At 45.4% G+C, this 12,687-nt stretch overlaps 1 protein-coding gene across 1 annotated transcript in view; it reads left to right on the top strand.

The window, feature by feature from the left end:
* The window catches only part of LOC126417056 (dipeptidase 1-like), a 644,900-nt gene that overhangs the window by 272,283 nt on the left and 359,930 nt on the right, over window positions 1–12,687 (top strand). Inside the window, exon 7 of the mRNA XM_050084949.1 lies at window positions 2,869–2,998. Coding sequence (XP_049940906.1) covers window positions 2,869–2,998 — 130 coding nt within the window. The remainder of the gene's footprint in view (window positions 1–2,868; window positions 2,999–12,687) is intronic.

Below are 12,687 nucleotides of genomic sequence, written 5' to 3'. Positions count from 1 at the left end.
GATATCTGGCGCTGTGACAGACGCGCATTCGATATATATCGCTGGCAAATTGTCTTGGAAATTAACAATAATTAACATTTTGACTACCATCATGACACATAAAATTGTGCTGCTGCGATACTTAATAAAGCAGTATTACTTTCAGGCATTGAAAAATGGGGTCTTCTAAAAGCTATGAAGGAGAGCCCTTAATTATATCTCAGTGAAGATAAAGGGAAGCTGCCGACTAGATCCCTATGTCCAATGCATATGTTCACCCCGTGTTGCAGTTAATAACCGTAAGTCAACGATGCATTCCCGGACACATGTTATAAGACATTTTTTCCTTCATTTCCAGTCAGGACATTTTATCCCTGCAGTTTTTCGGTTTTAGTAATGTTCACCCTGTATGAAGGGAAGTCAAATGAAAACCGAACATCCACCACAGTGGAACCATGGAATGGTTCTTGGCGATAGTAATCACGCAAGCTTTAACACATGTATCCCATTGGAAGACGAGATGGACAAACCCAGTTTCGTGGAACACGGTCGGCCGCCGACGGATTCTCAATCGCACCCCCTCTTGCACTTCCTCTTCCGATTGAAACAGATGTCCACACATATCTTCCGTCAGTTCGACAAAAATGTAAAAATCACACGGTGAAGGATCGTAGTTGTACGGACGATCTTACAGAGTTTCCCAACCAAACAGTTGAAGCGTGGCCCTCGTCCGATTGGCAGTGTTGGGGCGGACGCTAGCGCGCAGCAGAATGATCCCGTCCGACACCAACCCAAAGCGCGAGGGTGAATGGCAGAGCCAATACTGGGAACACCCCTTTATCCCGCCAAGGACAAGCGACGCTATTCACACAAACTCCGGTAAGGTCATGATGACTTTTTTGTTCGACTGCACGGGGGCACCCTGCTCGTCGATGTCCTCTGGCGTGGTAACACAGTCAATGTGCAGCGCTATGAAGACACTTCTAGACGCACCATACAGTCAAAACTCGTAGAAATTGTGCCGGATGGATTCATCCTGTTGCACGATAACGCACTCCTCCATACTGCCAGTTGAACGAAGGCTATGCTTCAACGTTTTGGTTGGGAAACATAGCAACATTCTTCACACAGCCCAGATCCTTCACTGTATGATATTTCGTTTTCGGTGACCTGAAGAAAAGCCAGCATGGACATCGGTTTCAGTCGTACGAGAAACAGTGGATGAGCTTATTTATCCATCGACGACAGCCAGCGTTCTACGAAACAGGAATCGATCTTATCGTAGCCTACTGAGATAAATATCTTAACGCATGTGAGGTTTACTTCTGATTGGAACCATCCCTTGGTCCCGTTGTGGCTGGTGTTCGTTGTTAATTTGACTGAGCCTCCTGCTTGTACGCAGAACAGTATTTTCTGTTCTTGTTTGCGATTTGCCAAAGCATCTTACGCCATCACAACCAAGTATCCTGTTTTCCTAACGGACGTTTATCATTCCTGAAAGACCCTAGTTGAGGCAGTCTACCTCGATCTCTGTTGTACTTTTAGTAGTACTAGTGTTATTTGTGTTATTAATTCCCTGTCAGTTCAGTTTTCCAAAATGGCCACATATGTATGCAAACCGATTTTAACGAATCCTTTCATAGCAGTTACTGCTGTTGTTATTTGACCTTTTCTTTTGTCTCACACACAAGTCCCTGATCTTCTGCGGCTGCTATCCCCTGGTCAGATTTCTATTTCCCTAGTCTGGGTACCTTTTTATGTGATCTGTGCTATTTTCCTTTGATCTACATTGCTTATGTTTTGCTTTAATCCAGGTTCAATAAAATACGTCAGTCTTGTAATTCTAAGTGGTTTCATTCTTTTGACTTGACCGTACAACTCTAATCTTAACTGTCTAGCGACACTCTGAATGATAGTGCACTGCTAGATTTGTGAGTTGCTTCTTTTCCTGAATACGTCGATAGACTGGTGGAAAGATTTTTCTTGTAGCTTTACGTTTCACTTTCCAGTATTTTCCGTACCTTCTCTCCAGTTAAGAAGTAATTTTCGTGAAGTACTTAGCGAGCCTTGATTAGTGACAGAATGGTTGAATTTCAGTCAAATGTGTTTTAAAATGCGTTTTTATGAGGAGACAATCTTTTTCCACTTTTCATCGCCAACTTAATTAACTTTCGTTTAGTTCCATTCTCGTGAAATATTTCAGGAGGTATTTAAATTATTAAAGTCATCTGATTTTGCCGTGCACAGTAGTTATATATTTTGGTGCTTGTTTATTGCAAGGTAATACATTTAGTATTTTCGAAAGACGTCCTCTAACCAGCTTTTTCTACAGTTTCTTGTAACAGTTGAGTTTATTTCTTGCTTGTTGTAATGTCACAAGATTCCCAGAACATCTGCAAAACCAAGGCAGGGAATCTCTAATTTTACTCTGTCTGAGTTGGTGATTAATAGGAAGGATAGATTTTTGCCTGATTCATTAGTCACTTTTTCAAGCACGCACTTGAATATTATTGAAGAGAGTCCTTCGTCTTCTCTTTCCCCAACATTTAACTTGAAGGGGTGTGCAGTTTCCATGTTGAAACTAACTTTGACTTAGCCTTTGTCAGCGTCTGTCTTAAAATTGCTGGTTTTTGTGGTTATTTGTGTTATTATTATTATTTAATTAAAGACTGACGCGAAATATTTCTGAGTGAAATTATGGTCCGATCTATGAGAATGTTTGAAGGTCCTAATACGATGAAGTTATAGGTATAAAAAAAAAAGCTTTGAGCTATCCTGTTTTCATGATTCTTCGGTGTTTCGAATCTTTTGAGCTTTGCTGCCATTACGACTCTGCGAGAGATGACTAGCTGCTGCAGTACTCTGGAACCCGCGCGCCTGTGTCCGCAGTTCTGGGCAGCGTACGTGCCGTGCGACTCGCAGTACAAGGACGCGGTGCAGCTGACGTTGGAGCAGATCAGCGTCATCCGCCGGCTGGTCGACAGCTACGCTGACCTCCAGTTCGTCACCACGGCCGCAGGTGAGTCGCGGCCCCCTTGCAGGTACCGAAATTAAAGTTGCGGTGCAAAGCTGGATGCAGCGGGAGACATTTAATAGACCCGCCACACCTGCAGTGAAAACATGAACGCCACAGCTACAGAAAATGCGTCAGCACCAGTTTCTCTGGTGCTCCATTCTGGATCATTTTTTGAAATGTATGTAGTAGGAAGAAAACTAAAGAATCTTTATTTCCGTGCTAGGGGCCTACGACCAACACAAAACTCCAGCGAAACGTTTGAAAATGTTCGTGTTTCATAAGAAAGGCCTACATCTGGAGGTAAATAATTACAAAGGGGCTTACAAATATAGATGACAAATTTATGTAATTCTCGGATGTCCGCTCGGGTCGCCTCCTAAGTTCTCCACGATATCTCGGCAAACAGACTTGTTATTGTCTTCAGGTGATTTCGTACGGCTGCTGCTCTCCTCAGATCGACATCGTTTATACATTGGTCCCTACCCCTCGGTTCTTCCGCACCTACCTTAGAAATGCCACGATGGGTGGTGGCGGCGGTGGAGATGGCGACCCTTGGCTGCGAACTACGGTCTGCAGATTCTGCGCTATCGTCACTGGGTGTGGTTGTCACTGTACGGATTTCATTTTTAATGTAATGAAACCTTCTGACATGAAGTTTATTGCCTTGACCTCGTGTATGGATTACTAATTTCGAAGGGAATAAGCTGCCAACATCAGATCCTCGGGGTACAGTTAACGAAACCATAATGTGCGATAAACCACACCTTTGCATTCGTGTCATCGTAAAAACAGAGTAGAGTATTAAAAATGTAACTGTGTCGTGTCCTCATGGCAGGATATGTACACGTGTGGCACATCAAGAAGTGCCACGCGTGTGTGGGATGGCTGCTGCATCAAGTTTCGACAGCTCACTAAGTAGCAAAAATCCCTCTTTCTTAAGTAGAGTGGTTTGGATCCTAATTTCAATGTGCTGGTTAACCATGCAATTTCAAAAGGGGACATCGTGATAAAGAACATTGGTTTTGTTCTAATCTGTGTTATCATCCACTGCTGATTTGGTGCTCTGCTGTAATTCAGAGTCACGGCTATGTTCACCGCACCTCACTTTTAGAGCCGGTGCAGTTTCGCCAGTGATTGCCATGCCGTATTGGGAGGCTGTTGATTAGTGAAGACCCAAGGAACGCAGGCTTCGTTCCTACACTCTTTCTGATGATGCAGCTTACAAGAAAACGGAAGGTCCGACTGGTTGCCCCCAAAATAGAATCATTGAACTTCTTCGCACTACATCCAATGCAAATACTGTCAAGAATTTTCGATGATGAGCTACTGCTCCATCACCAAATCAGCCATGACCGACCCCAGTATAAAAAACTCGTCATACTATAGGCTGCAACAAAGCCGAGATACATTAGCAGTGTTTCTCCTTCTGCAATAAGGTGATTAAAGAGTCTATCGAAATTAGGGTTCGAGATGGTAAAATTAGAACAGATGACTACGAGGGGCGTTCAATAAGTAATGCGACACATTTTTTCTGAAACCAGGATGGTTTCATTCAGCGTTCCACTACACCATATTATTCCCCATTCTTTTTTATATAAAACCTTATTTTTCAGCACAATCTCCAAGGAAACCATATTTTACAACTTAATCTCCAGTCAGTGCGACAGCCTTACGTCACTAGTTGGAAGGGATTGTATGCCCTCATGGTACCGCTGGACTGGTCGACGTCGGAGTCGACGTCTTGCTCCTTCAATAACCTCCCCGTTATCCACGTACTGTTCCCCGCAGAGTACATCCTTTATTGGGCCAAACAGATGGAAGTCGAAAGATGCGAGATTCGGGCTGTAGGGTGTCCAATGAAGTTATCTGAGACCTTCTCGGGTGCGCAGACGAACAGACGCGTCCATTTGAGCAGCGAGGTTTTTGATTGTGATCCGTCGATCACCTTAAATGTTAGTGTCCGCACGTTCCACAAATACACTCCTGGAAATTGAAATAAGAACACCGTGCATTCATTGTCCCAGGAAGGGAAACTTTATTGACACATTCCTGGGGTCAGATACATCACATGATCACACTGACAGAACCACAGGCACATAGACACAGGCAACAGAGCATGCACAATGTCGGCACTAGTACAGTGTATATCCACCTTTCGCAGCAATGCAGGCTGCTATTCACCCATGGAGACGATCGTAGAGATGCTGGATGTAGTCCTGTGGAACGGCTTGCCATGCCATTTCCACCTGGCGCCTCAGTTGGATCAGCGTTCGTGCTGGACGTGCAGACCGCGTGAGACGACGCTTCATCCAGTCCCAAACATGCTCAATGGGGGACAGATCCGGAGATCTTGCTGGCCAGGGTAGTTGACTTACACCTTCTAGAGCACGTTGGGTGGCACGGGATACATGCGGACGTGCATTGTCCTGTTGGAACAGCAAGTTCCCTTGCCGGTCTAGGAATGGTAGAACGATAGGTTCGATGACGGTTTGGATGTACCGTGCACTATTCAGTGTCCCCTCGACGATCACCAGTGGTGTACGGCCAGTGTAGGAGATCGCTCCCCACACCATTATGCCGGGTGTTGGCCCTGTGTGCCTCGGTCGTATGCAGTCCTGATTGTGGCGCTCACCTGCACGGCGCCAAACACGCATACGACCATCATTGGCACCAAGGCAGAAGCGACTCTCATCGCTGAAGACGACACGTCTCCATTCGTCCCTCCATTCACGCCTGTCGCGACACCACTGGAGGCGGGCTGCACGATGTTGGGGCGTGAGCGGAAGACGGCCTAACGGTGTGCGGGACCGTAGCCCAGCTTCATGGAGACGGTTGCGAATGGTCCTCGCCGATACCCCAGGAGCAACAGTGTCCCTAATTTGCTGGGAAGTGGCGGTGCGGTCCCCTACGGCACTGCGTAGGATCCTACGGTCTTGGCTTGCATCCGTGCGTCGCTGCGGTCCGGTCGCCGGTCGACGGGCACGTGCACCTTCCGCCGACCACTGGCGACTACATCGATGTACTGTGGAGACCTCACGCCCCGCGTGTTGAGCAATTCGGCGGTACGTCCACCCGGCCTCCCGCATGCCCACTATACGCCCTCGCTCAAAGTCCGTCAACTGCACATACGGTTCACGTCCACGCTGTCGCGGCATGCTACCAGTGTTAAAGACTGCGATGGAGCTCCGTATGCCACGGCAAACTGGCTGACACTGACGGCGGCGGTGCACAAATGCTGCGCAGCTAGCGCCATTCGACGGCCAACACTGCGGTTCCTGGTGTGTCCGCTGTGCCGTGCGTGTGATCATTGCTTGTACAGCCCTCTCGCAGTGTCCGGAGCAAGTATGGTGGGTCTGACACATCGGTGTCAATGTGTTCTGTTTTCCATTTCCAGGAGTGTATATGCGGCCGGCCGGGACGCGTGTTATTGGACAGGTGTTGCTACGACGACAAACGCCTCGTCCCACGACTCGCTGTGCTTTTGTTCACTGCCAGATCTCCGTAGGCATTCTACAAGCGTTTAATTTTAACAACACCTCCTTCCATCAACTTCCCCATATAGTCGCCGCTTCGTCTTAGACATTTGTCGTAACGTTGTATCAACTTTCCAATCGCTTCGTCATAGAAGGCAACCTCCAGTAATTTCCGCCACTTCTCTACCCAGGTCTATAGCTCGTTGCCTGTGCCAAAACGTAGTCTACGAACCTGGATGTGAGAAGAGATGGAACTCAGAGACAGGAAATTACGAGCTTTATTGTTGGTGATCCAACATTTCCCATTAAGTGCTTACTGTGCGCTCAGAACTGAAAAGAGCGAAGTGGCACGATCGACGGCCATGCTCATTTTCACTGTAGTTTCCATCTCGAGCTAGATGGGACCTTATTTTCCGGATACCCCTTGTATGACTAAGCAACACAATGTAAGAAACTCAACCGATCACTTTTGCAGGATCAAACTAACTGATCTGACATTTGTAATTCCCCATTCTGTCCACCGACTTAGAAAGTTCTTTCCGTTAGCACTGAAAGTAAAGCTCTTTGTGTATCGATGACTTTCTTTGCTATTTGAAAATCATTCTAACTGCCTATCAGTACCAACAGTGGCCATCAGAGTGCGCCTTAAACTCACTTATTAATTAAATGGGCTTAGCCTATTCTTCCATGGGGGCTTCATAAGTGTTCCAAAAACAGCCGGAGTATTGGCTTCTGGTAGTATGAGAACTATCAAACTATTGTGGTTACCGCCAGATACATCTACATACACAAACCGCAAACCACTGTACAGTGCATGTCGGGGTTACTACTTATCACTATTATCGTGTTTCGTTCCTCTCTATTCTCGTGTTGGGTGGTGGAGATATTATTATGTGCCTCCATAACTCCCCCTCTACCTACAATACTTCACTGTACGCTACCGCTACCATATATCCCTCTCTGCCCCCGACCCAGCCTCCACCTTACCCCCGCCCAGTCACCACTCCCATCATGCATTGGTGCTGCTGCTCACAGTGTGGTTTCTGTTGCCTAAGACTGCAGGAATCTTCCTTAAGTTATACTAATGATCCATATGACAGTTTTACGATGATGGTAGTGGAATATTCACACCATCAACTGCGAATAGAGGTTCTCAAAAAAAAAAAAAAAAAAAAAAAAAAAGGTCCTGTGTGCCCACGACGACTAGACCGATCTGTAGGATACTGTGTAAACGAACGCCTAACGGTATGCCAACAGTCCCGCAACCCATGTGATAGCAGCGCTGTTCTTGCCACCTCATACACAGGCGTTACCCTGTTTACAGACAATTTTAAATCTAGGGCAGCCATGGCTAAGGTAATTACATATAACTGATTGACCATTCATACAGTATAACAGGTGATTCCACATATGTATTAAGGTATCTGAAATACTAAACTGAATGAAAAGTCCAATAGTCTGTAATGGATGTGTATATTGAAATAGGACAGAGCCTCACACAACTGGTTTCGCCACTTTTAAGTTGCATCATCTGGTGTGTATCTACACAGAAATATTTGTAAATTAACACTATGAAAAGTTTCTACTCACCATATAGCAGAGATCCTGAGTCGCAGACAGGCACAAGAAAAAGACTGTCACAAATAAGGGTTTTGGCCATATAACTCACACACATGACTGCAGTCTCAGGCAATTGAAACCACACTACAAGCACTTGTGGTAGTGTGGGATGGAAGTGGCGACTGGGTGGGGGTAAGGAGGAGGCTGGGGTGGGGAGGAGGAGGGATATATGGTAGGGGTGGTGGACAGTGAAGTGCTGCAGGTTAGATGGAGAATTTCTTAATCTTGAACTTTGCCTCACCATCATTCCCTAAATCTCTTAATATGAAAACTAACCTTAAATTTGCAGAAACAACCGCAGTCCACCGTCTAAAGACTGATCCCGACCTTAGAATCCTACCTGCAGACAAAGGCTCCATCACTTTTGTTTTAAACTGCAAGGATTACCTGGCAGAAAGACTCTGTCAACTGTCAGATACTACTGTCTACATACCTTACCACAGTGACCCCATTCCAGAAATCCAGCAGAATCTCCAGTCACTATTAAAATCCTTAGGCCCATCTCAGTACCTCTCCTGAGAGTCCATCTTTCTTCTCACCCCTACCACTCCCCACATTCCTACTTTCTACATGCTTCCTAAAGCCCATAAACCTAATCACACAGAACATAGCATTGTACAGTTACTGTACCCCACTGAGGCAATCTCTGCTCACATAGACCAACACCTTCAACCTACTACCTGGAACCTACCCTCCTATATAAAAGATACCTAGTCTCCATTGTTCCTGTCCCTTTACAACATGGTGCCCTGCTCGTCAGTATTGACGCCAACTCCCTTTACACTAACAATCGTAATACCGATTGCCTTACTGCTATTGGACACTACCTTCCCAATGCCCAGCAGATTCTAAACCAATAACCTCCTTGCTAGTCGCCAATATCAACAATATCCACACCCACAATTATTTCTTCTCTGAAGGTGTTACCTACAAACAAATCCAGGGTATGGCTATGGGCACCCACATGGCACCATCCTATGCCAACCTATTCATGGGCCATCTAGAAGAATCCTTCCTAGAAACCAGAATCCTAAGCCCCTCACATGCTTCAGATTCACTGATGATATCTTTGTGATCTGGATCGAGCTTGAGGGCACCCTATCCATATTCCTACTGAACCTCAGCGACTTCTCCCCCATTTGCTTCACCTTGTCCTACTCAACACAACAAGCCACTTTCCTAGATGTTGACCTCTGCCTCAAAGATGGCTACATCAGTACCTCCATCCAAGTCATACCTACTAACCGCCAGCAATACCTTCACTTCGACAGCTGGCACCCATTCCATCCCAAGAAGTCCCTTCTGTACCTCCTACCAACTTGTGGTCGTCGCATCTGCAGTTACGAGCGGTCCTTCCCAAAATATACCAAGGGTCTAATTGAAGTCTTCAAAGACCATAGTTATCCTCCCAACCTTGTATGGAAACAAATCTCCTATGCCTTATCTTTCCACTCTCACACAACCTCCCAAAGTCGCACTGTCCAGCCACAAAGGCGCGTTCCCCTCATAACTCAGTACCACCAAGCACTGGAGCAACTGAATTACATTCTCCGCCAGAGTTTCGACTACCTCTCATCGTGCCCTGAAATGAGAAATGCCCTCTGCCCACTATCCTTCCCACCCCTCCCAAAGTGGTATTCCGCCATCCGCCGAACCTACACAATGTATGATTCCATCCCTATACAATCCCTGCTTCCAACTCCTTTCCTCATGGTTCATACCCCTATAATAGACCTAGATGCAAGACTTGTCACGTACATCCTCCCACCACCATTAACTCCAGTACAGTCGCAAACATCACCTATCCCATCACAGGTAGGGCTACCTGTGAAGCCAGTCATGTGGTCTACAAGCTAAGCTGCAATAACTGTGGTGCATTCTATGTGGGCATGACAACCAACAAGCTCTTTGTCTGCAAGAGTGGCAACTGAAAATCAGTGGCCAAGAAACAAGTGGATCGCCCTGTGGTTGAGCACACTGCCAAACATGACATCCTTCATCTCAATGACCGCTTCACAGCCTGTGCTATATGGATCCTTGCCACCAACAAAAGCTTTTATGAATTGCACAGATGGGAACTTTCCTTGCAATACACCCTACGTCTCCGTAATCATACGGGCCTCAACCTTCGTTAGTCAATACCCATTATAGAGCTACACATCCGTCATTCAGCCATCCCATCTAGTCTTTTTACTTCTCTCCTTTTCCACTGTTTCCCCCCTCCCCACCTCTCCCCTCCCTCCAACTAACCTGCAGCACTTCACTGTTTGCCGGCCCTACCATGTATCCCTCCCCCTCTCCTCCTTATCCCACCCAGTCGCCACTCCCATCATATACTAGCGCTGCTGCTAACAGTGTGGTTTCAGTTGCCTGTGACTGCAGTCGTGTGTGTGAGTTGCGTTTGCGCGAGAGTGTTTATGTATGTGTGTGTCTGTCGTCTATTGTTGACGAAGGACTTACTGAAAGCTTTATCTCTGGCAGTCTTTATGTTGTGCCTATCTGCGACTCAGTGTCACCGCTATGTGGTGAGCAACAACTTTCCTTTTCGTAATATTGTTACACTCTGTCCTGGATTTTCTATTGTAAATTAATACTTTGATAATTGGAAGAATCAAGTTGAGATTCTTAAAAGTATTGAGTGAGGAGATTTAAATAAAGAAGAAGAATTCGTTATTTAGTTACGGAACTAGATGTGTATCACATGTGTCCCACAAAACGGTCGTGTTCGTATATAGTAAATAAGATTGGTTATTTCATACCAAAGAAGTCTTCTTACAATGCTACGTCAGTTATGTCTTACAGTATAGGGAGCTATTACAGAATTCCACAGGCTGAAAGTTCTGAGCCTTCTTCAGTTGGTAAAACTATTATCGGTGATGAATGTTGACTCTATGAAAGCGATGGGAAGGAAGTAGCAATCAGAATCTGCTTCTTGACCAAAAGTGCCGTGAAGCAGTAATGAAAATAAAGAAGAGATGTGAAAAGTCCCATGTAACATGGAACAACTGACAAAAACGGGACTCAAGTGTGTTAAAATCAATATCAACTTTCACCGTTTAACCGATTAAAATATGTTCCTGTAAGTCCATGTCAAGCAACGAACGATGCCCCTCGTAAATGGAGTGGTTGAAGTTAACGGTGAAAACTGATAAAATTAATCTATAAAAATGCACTGTATATAATTATTTTAACGTGTTTTTAGTGGTACGAATCATCGAAAGGAAGAAAAATTATGGTGAATGTCAAACTATCCGAAGGCGACACGCTCGTGTGTGTCTGTCACCAGTATATTACTAATCGCAGGGTGAGGTGTCCACTGCGACGCCAGAGCGTGTTCGGTGGTTGCCGTGCGGCACTCAGAAGGTTAAGGAAGTCGAACTCACGCGGGCAACACGGAAGGTAAGAGAATGGTTCAAATGGCTCTGAGCACTATGGGTCTTAACATCGGATGTCATCAGTCCCCTAGACTTATAACTACTTAAACCTAACTAACCTAAGAACATCGCACACATCCATGCCCGAGACAGGATTCGAACCTGGGACTGTAGCAGCCACATGGTTCCGGTCTGAAGCGCCTAGACCGGCTCAGTCACCGCGGCCGGCAGGTAAGAGAAGCGCGCTGCTAGTGGTCTGCTCGGCAATTGTGGTCCCCACACAAACTATTAGATTCCTCTATCCGTACACGTAAGGATAGAGGATTGGTAATACTAATATAATAATGTTACGAAGGTGAAAGTATTTTTTACCGAACTTACATCATATTTCTGTAACATCAAAACAGTGCACACACCATATGAATCAGATTGACCTATATGTGGACCGACAGTGGTAGTAAACTTGGATGTAAATATAAAAAGACCTGTAATGTACAATCCAGCTACTTAGATGATAAAATCCCTTACTTCAAAAATTCAAGTAGTCAGAAGTGCCCAATAAAACTCGGTTTCTGAATTACATTTGGTTAGCGAGAGTACCACCAGGGAACTGTCTGATGGACGCCACTATTTATATTTCTTCTAGCACATTTAAAACACCACCCTTGCTCTCTGTACGTAGTATCTCCAAGTTACTGTGGAGATCTGAATAGAACGCTGATTATCATGTGAGATGCCACTGCGGATTTCTGACTGTTCAAATTGAGATGTTCTTTAAAGCGAATGTCGAAATATCTGCCAGTTTGTCTACAGCACTTTCGAGAACAGTCATTACAGAAAATCGTATAAACCCCCGTGTTCATATATTATGGGTTGCTGAGTGACTGTCCCTATGCCTGTATTTGCAGCTTGCATTTTGCGGGATAAGAAATGAAGGATTTTTTATTCCTTTTTTTTAGGTCTACTGATACTTTCTGAAAAGTGTCCATAGTAAGCATTGCGGTGGTAGGTCTTGTTATACACTGCCGAACCACTGATAAAGTGCACGGAAATTGGGAATGATTAGTGGAAGGAATTCCCTTCCTCAATAACTATTCATCAATATTGCGAACAAAGTCTATATCTTAACCATTAGCAAGTGCAGTATTTTGTATAGTCCTGTGCTTACTGTCGAAAATCTAGGGGGAGTGAGGAGGAGGTTCGGGGGACCTGATGGAGCTGATGG

This window comes from Schistocerca serialis, chromosome 8 (assembly GCF_023864345.2).
Source record: "Schistocerca serialis cubense isolate TAMUIC-IGC-003099 chromosome 8, iqSchSeri2.2, whole genome shotgun sequence".
In the NCBI taxonomy this organism is placed as follows: domain Eukaryota; kingdom Metazoa; phylum Arthropoda; class Insecta; order Orthoptera; family Acrididae; genus Schistocerca; species Schistocerca serialis.
The sequence above is the reverse complement of the archived record's forward strand: the minus strand, read 5'-3'. Positions and strand labels throughout refer to the sequence as shown.